The sequence below is a fragment of the Lissotriton helveticus genome, chromosome 4_1 (assembly GCF_964261635.1).
Source record: "Lissotriton helveticus chromosome 4_1, aLisHel1.1, whole genome shotgun sequence".
Classification (NCBI taxonomy): Eukaryota; Metazoa; Chordata; class Amphibia; order Caudata; family Salamandridae; genus Lissotriton; species Lissotriton helveticus.
In genome coordinates, this window is record NC_136063.1 from 417,833,169 (window position 1) to 417,855,171 (window position 22,003).

Below are 22,003 nucleotides of genomic sequence, written 5' to 3' on the forward strand. Positions count from 1 at the left end.
GCTCCGAAAGGACTGGTCGCTTTTCCCTGCCCAAGCCTTTACCTCTTTAGCCACTAGCATTTTGTGTATAAAGCCAGAAACATCCTCCTCATTCCATTCCATTTCTGGGTGTCTCTGCATTTTAAGCCAGAAGCCCTTGTCATATTCGAGCCATGCGTCCCCGGGGAACTGTCTCTGTGCCCAGTGAATATTGGCCTCATAGAGCCATAGGTCTGAAGTGCAGCGCAGGAATTTTTCAACTATGATGCATGCCATAATTCTAAAGACATCCAGCCAATTATCAAAGTTCCTTTCCTTCCTAGCGCTGCGCCTTTCCCTTCTATCCTCCTCCTTTTTGTCGCAAGTTGTGAGATCCAGCCCCTCCAGCTGGATCTCAAGCAAGGAGAAAATGTCTATGAATTCCTTTCGCCATATCCTCTCCTTGACTGCCAAAGGAATGAGACTCGCTAAAGCGGTGGCTCTTGTGGTCAGTGAAGCAGGGCCAGGTGAAGGCCTGGTGTATGTATCTGCAGCTGCTGCCTCGTGTGCTGGGCCGCTTGTATTACCAGTGTACCCCCATGCTGCTACTGGAGACCCCTGCTCACCCTGGGCACCCTGTGTTACCTGCCCTTGCAGTCTAGCTTGTCGCGCCCAGCCTGGGTCTAACAGGTGCCAAGGCATACCCGATGCCTCGTCTGTGCGCTGCTCCACCAGCCCTTCAGCCCCTGTCCCAGGCCCTTAAATAATAGGGGAGCCATTGATTTAAAACATTCTTTAACAATGGTGGTAATATGCTCACTGCTTGCTACTCTGCTGGCTGCCCCGCCGTGCTCACTTGTCCTTGCTGGTGTGTCCCCAGGTGGCTGTTCTCTCCTCTGTGGCTTCTTCCTGGGGGCTTTCCTCTGGGGCTGGGCTGTGGTCTTGCATTTTTGGGGGTATGATGGGCCAACATAGTCCGCCTCCTGGGCTCCTGAACCTTCGCCTCCCTCCTAGCCCAGGTGTGGCTGCAGCCAGTCGCTGCCTTGCACCGCCGATACCTCCCGGATGCGCTTCGGTAGCTCCGCGAGCTCCTCTGGCAGCCCATTTGCCATTGCTCCTGGCGGGGTTCTGCTGCTCTTGGATGCACCAAAACACGCACTTTCCTCTCTTTTTTTTTTTTTTAACAAAAGTCGACCTGCTCCTGGCCAACTCGGGATACATTTGATCCTGCCCTCCGCTGCTACAGCGGCCTGTTCACGTGCTCTCCCCGATGTTTGGGAGCAACAGCTGCACTTCCTGCTTGTCCAACAGCTGATCGCAGCGCTGGCCGCAATGCTGTGATCGACCGCGCCATTTACTCTTGGTCATCTCTACCGCCCCCTGACACGTTGGTGCTGCTCCGGTCGGCAGGGGTTGCGCCCGCCTCGATACCCTGGTGTAGCGGGGGGGCCTTCATCGCCGCCCGCCGCTCTCGTTTCTTAGTGCGGCAGGGGCAGAGCACGCCTCGTAGCCCCGGCGTCCCGCTAACTCCCGTTGCCCACCGCGGCCTACAGCTCCGGACTCGCTGGGTTGCCTTTACCGGTGATAGCTCCGGCCGCGGCAGAATAAAGCACGTCTCGTGGGGGGGAAGCCACGCGAAGATAAGGGGCAGCTCCAGCCAATGTGGCGCCAGCCGCACCCTTGCAGAGCACTCCTCGAGGCTCACGGGTGCTCTGAAAATGTGTCTTCAGCCGCTGCAGAGTAGAGCGCGCCTTGGGCCCCCCGGAAAAATACAGGGGAGATCCTGCACCGTGGGTTATCGAGGCCTCGTCCGCTGTGGATTAGAGCACGCTCAGAGACCCTGGTGAAGGGGAGAGGCAGCTCCGGCCCCTCTGGTGGTTATAAACCTGGGCAGGCATCACCGTGGTTCCGGCTGTGATGGGTCAGGGAGCAGGCACTCCTTGGGTGCAAGATTCGCCGCCTGCTCCTTCCTGGTTCCTCCGTCAATTTTTCTCCCCGGCAGCGCTTCACCTTGTCGTAGCTTCCTTTGTTCTTCTGCAAACACAGCACGGTGCGCCGCTCTCCCACTCCACGAAGTAAGGAGCTACCGTCTACTGTCTTGTTTTCGTCTGTCAGATTCCTTCTGATAGTGGTGAGTTTTTGGATACCGAGGCAGTAGCCTCATTACTCCACAATCATTTTGAATTTTTTTAGTCGCTGTTTAGATTGTCTTATTGATGTGTGACGCTTTGTCACAGTTGAGGTTGCATCACATGGTCATCTCAGTGATGGGCCGCGGGTAGCGGTCGATTGAGTATGCAGAATTGTCAGCATGTTTCCTCAGAGGGTCTTGTCTTTGTCCATCAAGTTCCTTCTGATAGTGTTGAGTTTTGGTTGCTTGCCGAGGCTGTTATGCCATCTGGCAGCGGTGGGTTTTGTGTACCTGCCGGCGTTTGCCTTCAAGCAGTGCTGAGTTTTTGGATGCTGCGTTTCTGTTTCAGTTTCGCAAGGTTAGCGCTTCAATGGGACGCGGGTAGCGGTCAAATGGGTTCGTAGAGATGTCTGCGAGTTTCCTGATCAGTGGGTTTTCCTTTTGATCTAATCCTGTGTAGAATTTCCTGTTGAGTTTGAGGAGATGGTCGTCCAACATCTCAATCCCTAAGTCTCTGTGGAGGTCTGCTGTTCGTGTGAACATAGGTGCACCTGCTGCAATCCGTAAGGCCTTGTTCTGTACTTTCTGTAGGTCCATCCGAAGCTGTGGGCGGCAGCCACTCCAAACTGGTGAAGCGTATGTCACAGTTGGTCGAATTATTGCAGTGACTACTCGCACCTTGCTCTGCATGGGCATCGACTTAGTCTTCAGGAGTGGGTATAATGCAGGCAGTTTGGATGCTGCTTTCTGGCAGGTCTTCTCTATGTGGTTTCTCCAGCTGAGTTTAGAGTCCAGAGTCACCCCCAGGTAGGAGCTGCTGTTTTCCCATTTGACCTCGTCCCCGTTGAGGAGGATCTGTGGGTGTTTCCTGTTCTGCTTCCTGGTAAATAATGTTGCAGTGGTTTTGCCCGTGTTCAAGGTGATCTGCCAGTCGCTGTACCATTCGGAGAGTCTGCAGAGCGATGTCTCCAGGTTCTTAGCCACTTCCTTGTCGCTGAAGGATTGAGAGATGACCACAACATCATCTGCGTAAAGGGCAAGATCAGTCTTCTTTAGGTCCGTGGGGATGTCGTTTGTGAATATGTTGAAGAGGAATGGTCCTAGGATTGATCCCTGAGGCACTTCAGCAAGAATTGGGCGTGGCGATGAGCATTCTTCTCGCACTGCCACGTGAGAGCGGCGGCTTATATCCCCCCCCTCGCTCTACCAGGTGCTCAGGTGGTGAACCCCCATTGGGGGGTTCATACCTAGCCATGCCACCCCATTGGCCGGGGTTTGGCACCACCGGGCGCTCCTGAGTGGGGTGTGCATTTTCTTGGAGCTAGCTTCTGGGCGCTTTTGGGCGCCCAGAACCGGTTTTCCCCCTGGGGCTCGGCGTGGGTTATGGGGCCGGCCCCCGAGACTCGGCCTCTGCAACTCCAGCTTTGCGGAGGCTGCCGCAGTTAGGCTGGTGCGGCTTCGGTGAGGGCCTCTCCCGTTCTGCTCCTCCCTGCCAGCATTTACCTACCCCATCTACCATACCCATCCTCGCAATCTGAGGAAAAATATATATATATCCCCGCACATTGTAAAAGTACATCAATCTATCGGTATGTAGTTGACTAGACAACCGCTTTACAAATCTATGCACTAAGTGGAACATTTGATTGCAAGGTATAGCCGGGTGCAAACAGTGCAAGCAGTGTAAGCGGCGTAAAGTAGTGCAAGCAGTGTAACAGCACTTTGGAATGGTTTAGTTGCCTCTTGCTGTCTCTTTTTGTTTTTCTCTCTTGACTGCGCCTGATTATATCAGACTATACCTATACCTGATGGTAAGAGATCGCAAGGATAACAAAAGAAACATTGTTGAGACTTTACTGGGCTCATCAGGTTACTTGGTCAGCCTGACTGTCCTCACTATCTATTTTGTCGGACCTGGACATTGCTCCTTGGTGGAGTACCGGGCACAAAAGCAATATCTGCAGTTTCTTATGGACTATGAAACCACTAGAACAACATGGTCATCCCAAAATGTGGCATTAAGAATACTGCCCGTAAAAGAGTTCTTAGCAGACTGGGGAATTACAATCAGGCAACCGGAGAAGCCTAAATATCTGCATATGTTGAGAATCTACTACAGACAACCAGAGTATGAAAATGTAACATTAAACATTAGACCACCTTATGAAGGCCCCGAAGAATTAATAAGATTTGAAAATGTACAAATCACTGCAAAGGAAACAGAGGCTAATGTACAATCAGTTATAGGGCCATTGAATCCAGGAGTAACACCCCATCCATACTTGACTAAACAATACTCCTAATGAATATGAAGTAAGGGAAGTACAGTATAATGATTTCTCCATCCTATCGTGGAATATTGCAGGATATATGCGACAATTGAAAAAAGCAGGAAAATAAAATCTAATTTTATACAAGAACAGTGTGTAATTTGTCTTCAGGAGACCTGGCAATCTGTAAACCAAACACTTTCTAATTATACTACACATGAATTCAAAGTAAAAAGAATGCTTAAGGCAGGCCGAGTGGAGGATTATCGACATCAATAATGAATAAACTATGATAAGTGAAAAAATAAAAACATCCTCGGAATATATATATTGCCAGTTCTTCTTACAAACCAATTTGCTGTAAAGCTGTTGATTATAAACATCAATCGACCCCACCCCAACTGGTGAAAAACAAGTATAAATACTGGACAACACTTAGGGAATTGGAGTAAATAATGTCTGCATATGGCCAACTATATGTCAGGGGGCTTCAATCAGACCCAACTGCCATCAACAAACCAACTCTCAAGCATCGAGGAACCAGATTTGAATTATAATATCCCTCGTCCAAAAATTTCTTTACAAAAAAAACCAGAGAGAACCAATACTCAAACTAGGTTTACATATCGTTTTATGGTGGACTCAGGATAGAGAGCGCTACACAAAAGATTAGCAAAAGACCAACCGGCAGCACCAACTTGCCGAAGAGCCATGGTCTCCACTACTAAAGACTACACATTTGTGCATTATTCATATTTTCACCGATGCAAAAACTCCGCCATCATACAAAAACCCGAGAGTGATCATGATCCGCAAAGGCTAGTTATCAACATCAAATATGATCAGTGGAAGGCCTATGTAATGGCTAACAGTGATAGAATGATTGATGTTAATGTTTAAAATATTATTTGGAACAATATGCTAAAAGACTAGCCGCTATATGTATCAACAAACCATTTTGCATTTCCTAAATAGCGAATTTTAAGGAATCGCTATTTAGGAAATGCAAAACGGTATGTATGTACAAAATCGCTTTCCAATAGCGATTCCTTAGCATTCCTAATTTGAGATTAGCAAATTGTCATTCGCAAATTACCCCTTCATTTCCATGGGCCAGGAGGCCCATAGGAATGAAAGTGCAATTTGCAATTAGCAATTTGCTGATCGCAAATTAGGGATTTTTCCAAGGGTGCAGGGGTGTCTCAAGAACACCCTGCTGCACCCCTGAAAAAGACATTTGGGGGCATATGGCGCACATACATGCCCTAAGGGCATGTATGGGCGTCATATGGCACCTTTGGTTTTTTTCAAAAAAGCTTTTTGATAAGAATTCGCAAATTACCACCAACTAGAAGTTGGTGGTAATTTGCTAATCCTTAATGGCATTTTTTCCATAATATTTGTTTGATACATTGCATTTAAGGAATCGCAAAATTTGCAATTCCTTAAGTGCAATCGCAAAATAAGGATTAGCAAATTTTGCTAATCCTTATTTTGCATCAAACTTGTTTGATACATTCCATTTGTCTATTTAGCATTCGCAAAGGCCGAAATTCGCAGAATTTCGGCCTTTGCGAATGCTAAATAGCTTGATACATATAGCGGTAGGCGTCTAACCTAGACGGAGCCCTGACATCATGTATTCAGAAAGATTTTGCGCTAATGGAAGCAGGGGATGACTGGATGAACACCTGGCAATCCATACTAAAGAACATACTATTGATACTGGTGACTAAATTACAGAAACCTCAAACATATATAGCAATATCAACCAATACTCATCAATTAATTAAATCCAAGAGGGTATATTGCAGGATGGTGTAACATACACAAAAACTTTGTATGTCTAAGGATCGTGATCTTAGGTTACATGACTTAAAGAGGGAATTTAAGAACCGAAATATACAAATAAAGTGGGATAGTGAGGACAATGCTAATGCAAAACTGCATCAAGCTAGTTCATCTCGGAACGAACTAGCTTATTGGTCCCTGGTGGGATATAGTACAGATTCATATAAGTAGCCAGAGGATATGTTTATCTCAAGCAATAAATGGGAAACCTATATCAAAGCTCTGTATGAATCAACTATCATTTGTCACTACACACCGTCACATGTTGTTGGAATACTTCCGGATATAACGAAGAAAGAAATATCTGAACTAATAAAAAGGATGCACTCATCTAATGCAGCTGGACCAAATGGTATCCGATAGATCTGGTCAAGTTCAACATAATCTTTCGGATCTCATTGTTAGAATGGCTGTTCACACAGGTAACCAAGTCAGGGAAAGTTCCATCTTCCTGGAAGGGAGCGATTGCGCATCCGATATATAAGCGAGGTAAAGAATTGGACCCGATCAGCTATAGATAGCACTACTAGACTTCGAAGGGATAACTGTTTGCCAAACATCTTTAGAATAAACCTAAGGCTCTGGGCAGAGGAAAAATTACTAATTCCAACAACACAAACAGGATTTCGTCCAGGATGTTCAACAATTGATAACATCACAACATTGGCCCTACTTGGGGAAAAAAAGCACATATGCAAAATAGAACACTATATGCCTGTTTCATGGAATACTTAACAGCATTTGATAAGGATAATCAGCAAAGGCTGTGAAACAAACTTATAGCATGGGAAATTGACCGAAACCTTTTGTATTTTATTATCGAACTACATTCCGAAACATGGCTAAAGGTAAAGCTAACAAATAACAATATGCTTTCACCTACATTTTGTACAGAAAATGGCCATAACAAAGGTCACATCCTTGCTCTGTTATTATTATCTGCCTACAATGCTGATATGAATGTGTAATTAAAGTCTGCCCAGGGTATTCCTCCAAAGTTAAGAGATACAAAAATAACATATCTGGTATACGCAGATGACCTAGTGATGCTGTCCCAGACACCGAAAAGACTACAACATCAACGGAATCAACTACATACTTATAATATGGAAAATGGCTTAATAGCCAACATGTCCAGAACAAAAATCTTGACTTTTGGACAGCTAACAAAAGCTAGGGGGTGGGCATTAAGAGAAACCGATCGAAGTAGTGAACTAGTATGAATACCTTTGAATGATTACTGATAGTAAGTTATTCTGGTCAAGTCACCTGGCCAGCAGAAAAATTAAATCAGCTGTATTTTCCAGATAGGTATTAAGATTCATGAATACGTTTGAGGAAAAGCGATTAGCTCATCACTCAAAGCACTATATGTGAAACTAGTTCCCTATTTATTATATGTATCCCCAGTAATGAGTAACTAGGTTATCTTCAGCTTTGAAAAAACTTTCATGAAATGCGTACCCACTTTATTGCATTTAAGGTTGGCAACTCCTCGCTGTATAATGAGATTGGAACTTGGACTAAAGTCCTTGGTATCATTGCATTACAGGAGTACTGTGAATTATATTGTCGAATAATCTAAGGCTGTTCCATCGTCACTGAAACATATACTATTTGAAGAGTTGGGGAGACCTATATATAAAGATATAGAATTGCACGCTATATTGACAGGACTAGGATCTTATGACCTGCCTGACCTACAGGCGTGGGGCAAATGACCTTTTCAGTCCAGAAAGATCTCATCCGCAATGTTTTTACTACCAGGCAGTGAACCTTGAATCAGTCACTGGCTGCAAAATACAACCATACGGATTTAATAATTGACAATTATACTGCACAGTGCCAAGAATATTTAAGTCCACATTTTCCTGGCCACGTAAAAAAGAAATTTCTAAGATTTAGACTGCTTTATATTCCGATCTGGGAATTCAAAGGGAAATGGAACCCCGATCTTAAAGGCAATACAGCCTCGAATCTCTTTTACACTTTATATGTATCTGTCCTAAACTGTTGTCTATATAGATAATATATTTACGCTTCTTGTTTAAAAATGCTTAAATAAGAACAACTAGGGATGCTGTTAGATATTGTTTTAGGTTGAGAGAAGGTCGTGCAGTAATAATGATGTTTAATTTTTTAGATCAGGCCTTTAAGAATTATCTGCGTAACTATCCGTATACAAAGGGAAGCAACAAAGAGTTTCGGAATTTCTTTTGGAGGCAAAGGGCCAGCTGCTTAAATGCAATGAATTGTGTGCGTATTGCACATTTGGCACATTATCACTTTATTATATCAATAAAAGTAATAGACTGAGATAAAGAAGGTCATTAATGCAGCAGTAGATGGTTGAACAATATATGTAAATTACTGTAAAAGTTGGAACATAAACAGAAGTTAATACTAGGAGGTGTATGTGTATTGAATGTAATTGCTGTAAACAAGATGCATTCGCGATGCACACTTGGCACACCAGCACTTTATTTTATCATTAAAAGGCAATAGACTGCAATAAGGATTATGATAATTTTATTGATTTTACACAGACCACCAGCGGGACATCAGGAGTCCAGGATGACAAATAGATGTAGACAATAATCAGGCAAGCCCAGAAGTCCTGAGCATACAGAATCAAAAAGACATAACTGCACATCCTCAGCGAAACTACTAGACCATTTTTAACGATATATGCTATGATTCACATTTTTATTGTAATCAATTGATTAATACAATAAACTATTTTACTACTACTACTACTACACAGTTAACAGTGTTCAACGTGCAGTGGTCAGGTTAAAGTTCTGGTATGTGGACTTATCTTATCTTTTATCTATCAGATATAAGTAGAATAAGTACCACTTAGATAAAACAATTACACAGGCAACCAGGCGACCTTTCTAGGGTCCAGAGTGGCCACATAAACTCAGCACAGCCTCAGATATAAACAGTAGGATATGCCGACGACAATTCATTCCTACAAATGAAAATATTCCAAGAACCTCTAAAGACAATATTGAGTTAGAGCGGGGTATCTTGATTAAATAGCATTGTAGTGATGCAAACGCCTCTCCAAATGCAGACCAGGTTCGAGAAGTATGAAATCGTGACGCTGCATGCCACTTCTTACCCCTGGCTGACAAAACAATAAACGACCAGTGGTTACCAGGTTAACATCAGCACCATCTAGTTAAATTCATGGGCAAGTTTTAAGTTGTTGTGAGTTGTGGTGATTAGCCACCCTGCTACCTGTACTTTCTCCTTTAGCTTTTTGTGAACTGCAATAGATTATCTTCCTGTTTGATACTAAGAGATGAAGAAGGAATCAAATTGTCTCTTTCCACCTTGACGAACGTACAAATTCTGGTTGATCGTCTGTTCTCATTGTGACTCCTGCTTCTAATAACGTCGATGTGGTTCATGTCAATGTTGACTATACCAATCATGGTTCTTCAGGCTGACCCTAAGGGATGGAGTAGGGTGCTTTCTCCCCTTTTTAATTTCATTCTCAAGACAGGGGAAATGCCAAAATCATGGAAGGGGAGCATCGTAGTACCAATACACAAAAAGGGACCGAGACACCAACCTGGCAATTATAGACAAATAGCGCTATTGGACGCCACGGGAAAGATCTTTGCTGCAGAGGTCCTGGACCAACTTAAAAAGTGGGCATTCTCACTGGGACTGATTCCGCTCTACCAAGCAGGCTTCAGGCCAAAGCACTCAGTCATAGACAACATCGCGATGCTGCAAACTATCCTTGACAAATATGTGGTAGTTAAACCCCAGCCTGTGTATGCAGCATTTATCGACTTTACAACAGCGTTCGACCGAGTGGACAGAGCGTTGCTATGGAATAAACTGAGGAAATTAGGAATCCCAGAACAGCTACTACGAATTATAATTGCCCTGCACACAGACACCTGGTGTCAAGTTCAAATGGGGAGGGAAAAGGGCCTGACCAACCCGATCCCTACGCCAAATGGACTTAAGCAAGGATGTCTCCTTGCCCCCTTGCTCTTTTCATTATATCTCAGTGATCTACCGCAGCGTCTACAACAAGTGCGAAGCTTCCCACCAAAGGTACCAGCTCAAAATATACATGCCCTACTATATGCAGACGATATTATAGTACTGGACTTAACCCCCTTCGGTCTGCAAAGCGATCTGGATGCCCTGCATAAGTATACCCAGGAAAATATTTTAATTCCTAATTTAACCAAAACAAAAATAGTCTCTTTTTCAGGGAGGAAAAAAAGCAGCAAATACTGTTGGAGACTGGGTGACGAAAAAGTTGAAGAGGTTGAGGACTACACCTACCTGGGCAGGATTTTTACTAAGTCTCTAAAAAATAATCAACGGCTTCTAAACCTGTCCAGGAAATCCGAGGTACATGCAGGAGCTCTGCAAAGACTATACGCGGCCTCTGGAAATAGACACTTCTCCTCCCTGCTAAAAGTCTACAGTGTGAAGATACCTTCAGTTCTATCATACGCCTTGGAATACATTCCAATCAAACAGTGGTCATTCCTGGACCTAAAAGAAGGAAAAATACTAAGGAGAATGTTAAAGGTATCGCAATCTATCCCAGTACAAAATCTCCGCCTTGAACTTTCACTCATGAGCTCTTACTCTAAAGGTATCGCCACTCTTACTCTAAAGGTACTATTTAGGTCTCCCAAACAATCCTTTCTAAACCCTTCTCTCTGACTGCCCCCCCCACCTCCCCTTTACTCATCCCAAACCTCCTCCTACCGCTATGAGCTCCCCAAAAAACCTTTCTAGACCCTTCCTTCTTTTGTTTCTCCTCGATACTTTTTCAATCCAGCTAGCAGAGTAACATTTCCACCACTTAAATTAATTTCAGACTTCTCTGTACTAATTCCCCACTAATCCTGTTTAGGTTCTGGAGTGGCGTGCTACCCACCGAAAAGCGCTTCGACACCTTATCAGGGGTCGCAAGTGCTATGTAAATGCAAACCCTTCCCTCTTCTATCCCTCCATTATCTATTTTCAATTCAAATAACAAACTCGCATGTCCACCGCTCAAATTAATTTAATATCTCCCTCTACTAATTCACCACTAATCCTTGTTGGAAAAGCGCTTCAACAGGGGTAATAAGAGCTATATAAATGCAATTATAATAACACGGATGTGAATTGGAGGTGGCATTGTTGCATACATGGAGACTTGGCTGTGGCTGTTTCCACATATTGGAAGACTCGTACAATATTTATTCCAAGCGTGCCAGCCTTAGGATCACCACTGAATTGTGCAAACAAAGAGACCCATTATTTCCAGACCTGTTCCTCAGGCCATTAAAAAGTTTTCCACACTGCAGCCCCCTTCCTCCCCCCCCTCCCCTCCCCCAGAAATAAAAAGAAACAGAGACCATTAAATATACCTTCCCTTCCATACAGTTGGTAGTAGTGGCGCCAGCATGTGAATGAGACAGGATTTAGTGTCAGCGGGTGACCTTCTATTCATGTGTGGAGGAAACTGAGGCGCACAAAAAGTAATCAAATCAGATGCAACCAAGGTTACTTTCTAACTTAAAGGATCATCGAGATATCGTTAAGAGGCAAAGAAAAGGAACAAAGTGGCAGTGAAGCCTTCTAGTAATTCAAGAAATGCATGCTCTTCAGAGAAATGTTTCCTCTAGGTCTGTTACTTCCGTATGGTGCTGCGGGGGCGATGGGTCGCGGTTGTGTCCAGTCAGCACATGCACATACTGCTGCATGGGGTGAGTCGAAGAAGCTTCCCCCAGCTCAAATGAAAAGAAGAGTGCCCTCCCAAGGCCCTGGAAAGAAGCCACAGCAATATTTAGCATTTGCTCCGAGCAGGTGTTAAATCATTGCAGTTTTGGGACTGTTATTTCCCCTGAAAATGGGAAACATGCTGAAATTGACTCAATATTTTTGGGTCTGTGTGTTATTCCCCATTCTGGAGGTGTGGGAGGGGTGATAATTTGTATTTACATTATTAATTCCACCCCCAGTTTCTACCATCAGCGATGACGGGGAACATGTAATTGAAAATAGAGATTCGTCACTTACTTCTTTTCCTCATAAAGACTTGTGTTTTGACTGAATGTCTGTTCTCTTTCGGATTATGTCAAGAAAGGAAGAAATAAAGGTTTGCCCCAGGGTTTGGCTTCTGTTACTGCCTGTAAAGGTTGAACCATTGATGTGTGGTGGGCACTTGTACAAAGCTGTACAGAGCGCTGCAGTGGGATTGACACAGTTGTGCAATGTATATTTCCCACAGGTCGAGGCCCACATCCAGCGTCAGCCACGTGTCCCGCATATCTCAGTTGAGGGATGATTCTCTGAGTGTGGAGCCGAAGCCAACGATGCAGGACATCAGAGAAGACCTGCTCTTGGTAAGTAGAACTTCACCCCGTGCCTAAGTGCGTCCTTGGGTTCATCAATTACAACCATCTCTAGGGCAGCAGGCCACGTGATACTCGCAGTGTGATTTATAGGAGTCGTCTATCCAAAGTCTAGTTAAAAGGCCCTCGCCTGTGCCATGTGCAAAGTTTTATTAAACATTGGGCGAGTTAAGACTTACTCATCTGAAAATGGAACTTTAAACTCAGACTATTTAGCATTTGCTTTTTCTAAGCTTATTTAACAATGTACTGCTCTGGGCCTAGATCATAGAAATGGCTTAGGATTGTACATAGGCCAGTTAATTCCTAGAGCAGTCGTCATAATTTAGTACAATAATGCAGAGAGAATCAGTATGCTAGTCAATGTCCTACTTTGGAGGCTGCCACTGACCAAACGAGTACAGCACCTTGCTTGAAGGCAGCACACGCCATGTATTTGTGGCGAGCCAACTGCCAACACATTATAAACAAAATGTAATCAGTGTTTACCATTTATTAATGCATAGAATGTTCAAATCCTGAAAATTCATTAAAACAGTCAATCACACGAATGACCCTTAGGCCCTCATTGCGAGTTGGCCTCTATTACACCCTGCTGCTAACCTTTTTATAGGATTGATTTTTATTATTCATGTACTATTGGTTATTTATTTGCTGCTATTTTAGACTGCTGTTGTCTTTTGCACTATTAGATAATATCTGCTGCTATTTATGAACCTAATCGCTTTGCATTGTCACTTTAGTTCAGAGAAAACATTCTAGTATTTGCTTGCTGTTGTACTCCTTTTTAAATGGAAAATTAGTTTTGTATTGTTGAGACGTGTATGATTTTATTGGATGTTTTTAATAAGGTGTATCTTTTATGACCTTCTTCGGAAGGACGAATAAAGAAAGAATTTAATTGAATTGCATGAGATAATAGGTTTTACCACAAATATCGGAATTTATCAGGCTACTTGTAATGGCGACCTAGGTGTTTTGAAGAAAAATAACCTACTTTCGGATCATTATTTAAGAAATGGTGCTGGGTCAAAGTCACAAAACTGCTACGAATCTCTGCCCTTTGATGCGTTTCACAAGTCGAAATGCATTTCCTTTCATTTGGGTTCTTTGTTGTTATGTAGTGCGCTAATAATTTGTGAGTGGTTGCATTCAGCAAACTTGTGCATACTGTCTGCTTTTCTAATGTGTCATGTTTTCTACAATGTTCCCTGTTTGCTGGGTTTGCACTTGTCTCTTTCTGGGTTGTCCTGTGCGCAAGAGGAATGCATCACAGTTTCCTAGCTGAAGGGCAGAAGGAACATTGTAAGTGAAGTTTGTTTGACTTTGTTAGTCCACTTCATCCCACATGCTCCTGAGCAAACTGCATGCGTCCACGGTCTTTACTTGAGTCACACCTAGTTGATGGCTGGGCTGGACTGAAAGACTGCCTGGACTTTACTTTTGGAATGCTCTATATAGGTATTGAGTGCCATGTACATAACAATCTCAACACAATTGGGAAATGCACTCTGACTTTTATCCAAATCATTTAAGTTTACTTTAAATGTTTATCTCAGAATCAATATCCTTAGGGTGAGGTCCATATTCCTAATGGAATAAATAGTTTCCTAAGCATGAAGGTCCAGTTTTCAAATTAATTTCCCCCCCTAATTTTCCATGAATAAAACCAGCCAGCCAATACTTTTTGTTCCAAAGAACTTTCTCAAGGCAATACTTATTTGTTGCAGAATTCATTCATATGTTTCCCAACAATGTTTTGTCATTTGGCATTCTCATATGGCATGTCGACCTTAGCCCAACGGTTGACATCATCCTCAATCTTGAGCATCTAGAGTATCCACGTTGCACGGCGTTGGTCACCGTAGAGTCACAGTATGTGCCATGTATCTAAACGACCTTACAGGCTATGTCAACCAGGCAGCATCTCGAGGTCGAGCTATATGCTGATGAGGTGCTAGTTTTATTATACTTGTATTTGGACTTTACGGTGATTAGCAACCAAAGCCTCCCAGTATAAGCACTAAGAACATGGCCACGTAGGGCTCCTTCTCGCCCCTCAGTGAAAACAACACCTACAAAACCCTTCTTCGCATTAACCCGTCTAATCACTTCAGCTACCCACTGCCACTTTTGGTCTTTAAAGACATCAGGGAAGCCCTCATCCCCCCCTGGACTAAAATTGTCAACGTCTCTTTATCTCAAGGCAATTTCATCGAATGCTTAGAAGCAGCTCAGGTTTCACCCATTCTAAAATAAAACTGATGTGGACAGATCAGATATCAACAATTTCCGTACCATCTCCAACATTTCTACTCTGGCTAAGCTCCTAGAAAAATGCGTCCAAGCGCAACTCTGCCCGCACATCGAGTCTTTCAGTCTCCTGGATCTGGGGGCGTAGCACAAGCCCCCGCGGGGGGGGGGGGACATGCTCCAGGGGCCCCCTCAGTGCCAGTAAGCACCACACATCTAGGACCGTCAGGGATTTTTTGAGACATGATTAATAAATAGGTAGGTTACGTAACTTAGGTTACGAAACGCTCACTCTAGACTAGACTTTATAAATTAAACGGGGAAGGCAGGGGGCCCCCACGCCCTAGGGGTCCCCTCAGCAGAGCCAGCCAGCACTACATATCCGTGACCCTCCTTCTGGGATAGGTAATTAATTAATAGGTAGGGGGTTAACCGTTACATAACCTACGCTCACTCTAGACTTCAAAAAAATTAAATGGTAAAAAACAAGGTAATGCCGTAAAGGTGAGCAGCGCGCAGACGTCTCCGCCACCGCATATGCGCAGTCCTCCCCTTCACCCTTAGGGTGGGGCTGGTGACCAATTGTCATGCGCATTGCCGCTTGTACAATTAAAAGTGTGCTTGACTGGTGAGGAGTGGAGGGATCTCAGAGGCTACTGAGATGAACCATATGACCGCTGGCCATAATTTAATTATTTCTAGCTCCTGGCTAGCCTTGCCCTGACTTCAGCTGCCCGCAGGTGAGTCTGTTGAAGTCAGGATGGAATAGAATGGGATGCAGCCAGGCATCATCATGGGCAGTGGGCGGGCGGCCGGGGATTAAAAGCAAAAGGTAATATAGGCCCGGCCCGGTTCTGCGCAGTGGAGATCGTGAAGATACAAATGCATATCTCCCGTTTGTGAAAGCAGAGCGAGGTGGCTACGGGTTGCGAGCCATGGCTGACTGCAATAAATCAACATTTTTAATCAAGATTATCGTCAATGTGACCGTGACAATCTTCACGATTAAAGTTTTCATTGCAGCCACTTGACCGCGACGGTGGATTAAAAAAGGAGTAATTAGTAATACAGTCCCCAGGCCCGGTTCTGCCAGGGCGCTGCGCAGTGCAGTCGAGACTGTGACGATGATTTTTTTTTTTAAACCTTTATTTATAAAGTTTTCTTGACAAACCAGTGAGAGATATTGGCATTACAGTAGGTTACACACAACTACATTGCATTCCTAATCTGATACATAAAGAAAATACGGTGACCGGTGAGTCCGGGCAATCGGGTACATACATACATCCGTGCTTAAGCTGTACTTCAGTACAAGGTCCATCATGGAACTCACAGTAAGATTAGAGACTGTGACGATGATTGCCCCAGTTTGTGAGAGCGAGGTGGATGGTGGTTGCGGTTTACGCACCATCGCGTGGCTGCAATAAATAAAAAATGTAATCATAACAGGTGATTGTCATCGTGAAAAACATCATGATTAACATTTTTGATTTATTACAGCCATGCGACGGTGCGCAAATCGCAACCACCATCCACCTCGCTCTCACAAATTTGGAATTTGTCTGACTCAGTGCTTAATTTGAGCCGGGTCTTTCCGGTGCTGAGTACGGCACTTAATTGGAATTGGGACTGACAAGGGCGATGGGTGGTGCAAGCTGCAGTGGCCTCCTGGTCAGAGCTCTGGCACTTAATATTTTACAAATTAAGCACTGGTCTGACTACATTAAAGAAGGGGCTGTTGTTCTTAGCCTCTTGTTATCATTAGCAAATATAATCCCTTGTTGTATATATGAGTGTGTGTCTCCGTGTAGCGCTGTACATCGCAGGGATCCAGTCTTTAGATAAATGTCCTCGAACCTGACAACAGCTATTACCTCTGCATGCATGACATCAAAGTACAATAAAACACAGTCGAAAATAGTTGGTATGTTACGCATGCTGGAGGTAGTCCAAGCAGCATTTGAAACATAAAACAGAACTTGTTTTCTTCTGATTCGTTGGCATACTGAAAATGAAAACGAAACTATACCCACTTTCTAAAGTGTCTTGCAGAGAAAAAGGCTACGGCAGGGCGTAACGCAGGTCCCTGCAGCACTGGGGCCCCAACCTCCAAATGGGTCCTCATATAGATGAGCCTAAGCCCGATGAATATCTGTGAAATACGGGTGTCTCAGGGGGCGCTCACCACATTCTTAATGTGGGGCTCTCATTATGCGCCAGTGTTTAGGTATTTCCGCCTCGAAAAAAAAGTAAGCTATGCTCATGCCTTTCAAAATATGCCACAGATTTAACGCAAAAAAATATATATTGTATGAGAGGTGTGAAAGCGAGGCCACGGTCATATCCACCAAAGAAGAGGAAGAGATGTTACTGCTGGTCCCTGTGAGGCAGAACGAGATCAATGCCCGGACTGGACCTCACACTGTCAAGTGATCCAAACTGTGTGTTGGCGTGAGAGGACAAGCGATGTGCCATTAATAGCATCCCAATATGGCAAAGCCTCACCAGAGGAGTACTGAAGCTGCCCTGCAACCAATGGGATCTTGAAAAGGAAGCGAGTCAGATGTCGGACTTCCTGGTCAGCTGCAAGGATTCTACCTGTGCCTCAATGAAGCTCCTTGAGGCTACTGCCTGGAACTCACATGGCATCACTGGAGATTGTAAGAACCAGGTTTAGAGACATCTTGTTAAGCCAATTTCAAATACTGAAAGACAAGGAGCTTGGATGGAACTTGGATAACAAGGCGCTGCCTCCTCCTGCTCCTTCAGGGCCCCACTAGCAGCATTAAATCACATTTGGAGGGATATTCTTAGATGTTGTAGGTGGGAATCACGACATGCATATTGTAGCCTAAATATAATTGACAAGCATATTGCTCCATTGGATGTACATGTTCTATTATTAATTCCAATATGGCAATATTTTCTAATTTTTTAAAACACCATATTCTGGTACCAAACTGCTGAAGTGGCTACAAGATGGTATATTTATTTCACTTGCACCGAATCACCAGGGTTGGTGGTTCCCCCATACTCAGGACTGGTTAAATGCTGGTCAGATTTTCTTATTTCCTCTCTGTCATGGATTTCACAAGAGGCTATTGGCAAATGAACATGACTGAGTCTTGCCTTCACTTACCACATAGCCTCTCTCAGTTCCATGAAGTACAAAAGGTCCCCCTAGACTTGGCGCAAAAGGTGAAGGTACAAAACATGAAAAACGATACATTTGCCTCCATGTCGATTGTGGTAATGTGTGCACAAAGAGTATAATTGCAAGTCACTAAAAAAAAAAATCTTTCTCTTTGGGTGGATCTTGATTTGAAAAAACTTTATTTTGATCTCTAGGATCATAAATGCAACATACATTGTACAAAACACAAATATAAAAAGCACACACTTTCATATGCCTAAATAACCGTACATTTTCTCCCAATACAACCCCTTGTTAGGATCAGGCATATCTTCTACTCTTGAATTAAATTCAAGATGAAGCAGTTTTTATAAAGTGACAGTGCAAACACAGCTAACATTCTACCATCCAGTACAATTAAGCAATTGCGTAACATAGGCCCCCGCAGTGCAGGGGGGGCCCGGAGCTCCAGGGCGTCTCCAGCACAGTACCAATGCCTGAGAGCTAATGATTGACTCCGGAGGGTCCCCTTCCATGTACCTTGCAGGGGGGCCCCCTCAAGTTTTGTTATGCCACTGCCTGGATCAACAACAATCTGGCTTTAGGAGTGGTCACAATACTGAATCGGTGCTCGTCCACATCATTGATGACATCTTAAACATGTTAGACCATAATAAATCCTGCCTCCTAATCCTCCTTGACCTTTCCTCTGCATTCGTCACGGTTAACCACAATAAACTCTTAGCTATTCTGGAACACAGAATGGGCCTTTCCAGCTTGGTACTGCAATGGTTCTCTTCATTCCTGCACAGTAGATCCCAAAGAGTTAAGGTGAAATATACTCTATCCAATCCGGCTGCAGTCATCATGGGAGTCCCGCAAGGATCCGCCCTTTCTCCTATACTTTTTAATATTTTCCTTGAACCACTAGCGAACGCTCTATCATCCATGAACATCATTTTCCATATGTATGCGGATGACACCCAACTTTATCTTAAAATCAATTCATCTGAAGACTTCATCTCACTCAACTCCTCCTTGTCGTTTACCCAAAACTGGTTAACTGAAAACCGCCTACTGCTGAACACAGCCAAAACAGAATTCCTTCTCATTTCCCCTCCTAAGCACACCCCCAAGATTGACCTCTGGATGAAACACCTCTCTACCTTCAACTACTCCCTGGTTATCATCGACTCAGCTAAATCTCTTGGAATCACCCTAGACTCACACTTGAACATGAAGAAAAATATTAGTAAGACTTGCAAGGGTGCGAACCACCAAATGAGGATTCTTAGAAACATAAAACCATCCCTCCCTCAAGAGGACTTCAAGCAGGTGGTACCAGCACTTGTCCTGTAATGTAGTTCCAATATTCCCAATAGGCTCTGCACATTGGAATAATATATCCTGTAGTTTAGACATAGGACTGAGGTCGACTAGGTCTCTACCGAATATATTAGACTTAATTGTGAGTGCCAGCTAGCTCAGAGGTCACTAGAAACTTTCACGAATTACACACAAGAAGGGATTAGTTTCTGACAACCGCATAAACATGACAACTTTGTTTCCCAAGAATAAGAATCAATCTCTAGAGTCGCGGAAACAATAGATAGCTATTTTGCTCAGTCAATTGTGCATGCTTCGTTTCACCACAGGTGCTGAGAAATAGAGAGACGGGCGTTTTCAATAAAAAGTATTTATTGAACAGTCTTCTTTCTCAAGCATAAGAAATGTACTGCTACAATCGTAATACTGGTTATAAAGTACAAGGCATGTAATACGAAAAGTATTATAAAGTAGTACTGTAAAAGCATGGTATGGTTTCTAAGCCATATAAAATAACATATAATACATAAAATACATACAGTGATAAATAATGACTAAAAGTACTCAACTGATGCTTCTAAAATAAGCCTACCCCGGTGTACCTAACCTAAGTCTAGTACAAGGGAAGAAGTAAGTGAGGTGTAGCTTAAGTTTTAGTATTCTTTGCCAAGAATCTATTCCAAGAATTCTCTAAGGGTCTAATCAGCTCCGTACCTTGGTTTAAGAATGAAGGAGGTCTTGTATCTCTCTCTTAGAACTCAATTTCCCAGCAACCCGCAAGGGTAGCCTGGAAACACTGGAGCTGGATTTCTCGGCAGGAGAAAAGACAGCGTTTCTCAGTGCGTCAGATGGAGGGTCAGCTTCTTTGACACTTGCTTCTGCAGGGCGCGTCGGGCAAGTAGATAGTCGAACTGCTCCAAACCACCGTGTGTTTGTCTGGGCAAATGTAGGGATATTTATACCTTGAAGGTGCAGAGTTTGACGTACGATTGGACATAATAACGTCATCAAAGACTCAGTTCTTTGAAAACTCCATGATTTTCTAGATAAATTAGTATTCAGGCAATGGGAAGTCCTTAGCTGCTGAAGGCGGGTTTTTCTAAGAAATCGTTGTTGATTCTCGGAACTTAGTGGAAGTAGCCATGCCGTATTTGGGCTGCATAGGCTCAGTCTAAATATGGTAATGATTTCTATGCCTATATAAGGATCGGGTAATTTATACCTATATATGGGCATGAATCGGGAAAATTACACTAGGGTCCTAGATTCCTACACAACACCCACTCCATGATATTAAGTTCAATAAAACTAAATGTATAAGCACTGAACATATCTAAGGCAAGTGTTTACAATCCCACCCAAAATACAAATTGCATTTGAAAGGTTTGTTCACATGAAATGAGTATAAACTGTATGGAAAAATAGGTCTCAACCGATATGAGAGCATACATTCTAACATTTATGAAAGACAAAATTACATTCATGAAATGCCTCTTTAAGGTACAGAAAAAAAGTCCAGACTATCCCATAGCATAATATTTAAACTGTTTCGTTTTTTAGGACAAGGCCAAATATTGTCATTAGGAAGTTTTCAAAAGAAATCTTGTTCTCTAAGAATAGTTCTACTTTAAGCAGATTACTCTGTGCCAACAAGGTCTATTTTGGAAAAAGTTCAAATTTGTTAGACGGTTTGTTTTGAAAAAACAAAGGCCGAATTTCAGAGTTCAGGGAACGCTGTGTGAATTAGTCAAAAGTTATTCTCGGTGTCAGGAGAAAACATCAGATTGTCTAGGCTGGCAAAGAAACCTTCTGATGGATACATCTGCCAGTGGATTCCTCACCTTGTAAATATCCCCTTGAGTCAGCAACATTCGCAAATTCTTTTTGTAGCTTCGCGCCGACGTGGACGACGTCACAGAGGCACGACACCGCGCGTGACTCCGCTGACGTCACCGACTCCATAATAGGCCCACGCCGGCGTGATGACATCAGTTCCCTTTTTTCCGTGTCGTCGACGCTAACGGTTTCTAGGGATCCTCTGTAGCTTTTGATAACTTTGTTACTGTTTGTTTCATTTCGGTGCTTCTTTGTGTCGAAATGTCCACGAAGAAGACTGGATTCAAGCCCTGCGGAGAGTGCAGCAAGATGATGTCCATTACGGATCCGCACGAGTGCTGCGTTTGGTGTTTGAGTTCGGACCATGACGTCGAGGAATGTTCATCCTGTAAGAAAATGAATCCTAAGGCTCTCCGTGAGAGGGAGGCGAAACTCCTTGTTGCAAAGTTGAAGAGCAGGAAGGACAAGAAGAGGTCGAGGTCACAAACTCGTCGTTCGAGCTCGAGGTCTCGCTCGAAGTCGCGCTCGAGGTCGTCTTCGGTGCATGCTTCGAAGTCATCGAGGAAGAAGCACAAGAAGAGATCTTATGAGTCTCGTCATCACTTTGGGAAGGACTCGAGCTCGAGACCGAAGTCGCAGGTGAAGTTACTTCGCAAGGATGTGGAGGCTTCGACTCCAGAAGTTCAAGTCTCCGAAGGTGAGGCTTTGCCTGTGAATTCGCCTGTTCATTTACCGAAGCCGATCTCGAATCCTTCTCCGGCTCCGACTCATTCTTCTGACCAGGAGGGTGAGGGAGATGAAGAAGATGGAGGAGAAGAGGAGGCTCCGTTGCCTGCGGGTTCGTCGACCCCGGTGC

At 43.8% G+C, this 22,003-nt stretch overlaps 1 protein-coding gene across 2 annotated transcripts in view; it reads left to right on the forward strand.

The window, feature by feature from the left end:
• The window catches only part of RGS22 (regulator of G protein signaling 22), a 1,652,097-nt gene that overhangs the window by 926,553 nt on the left and 703,541 nt on the right, over window positions 1-22,003 (forward strand). For both annotated transcript variants that reach the window (XM_078686958.1, XM_078686959.1), the window contains exon 12: window positions 12,476-12,590. In XM_078686958.1, coding sequence (XP_078543084.1) covers window positions 12,476-12,590 — 115 coding nt within the window. The remainder of the gene's footprint in view (window positions 1-12,475; window positions 12,591-22,003) is intronic.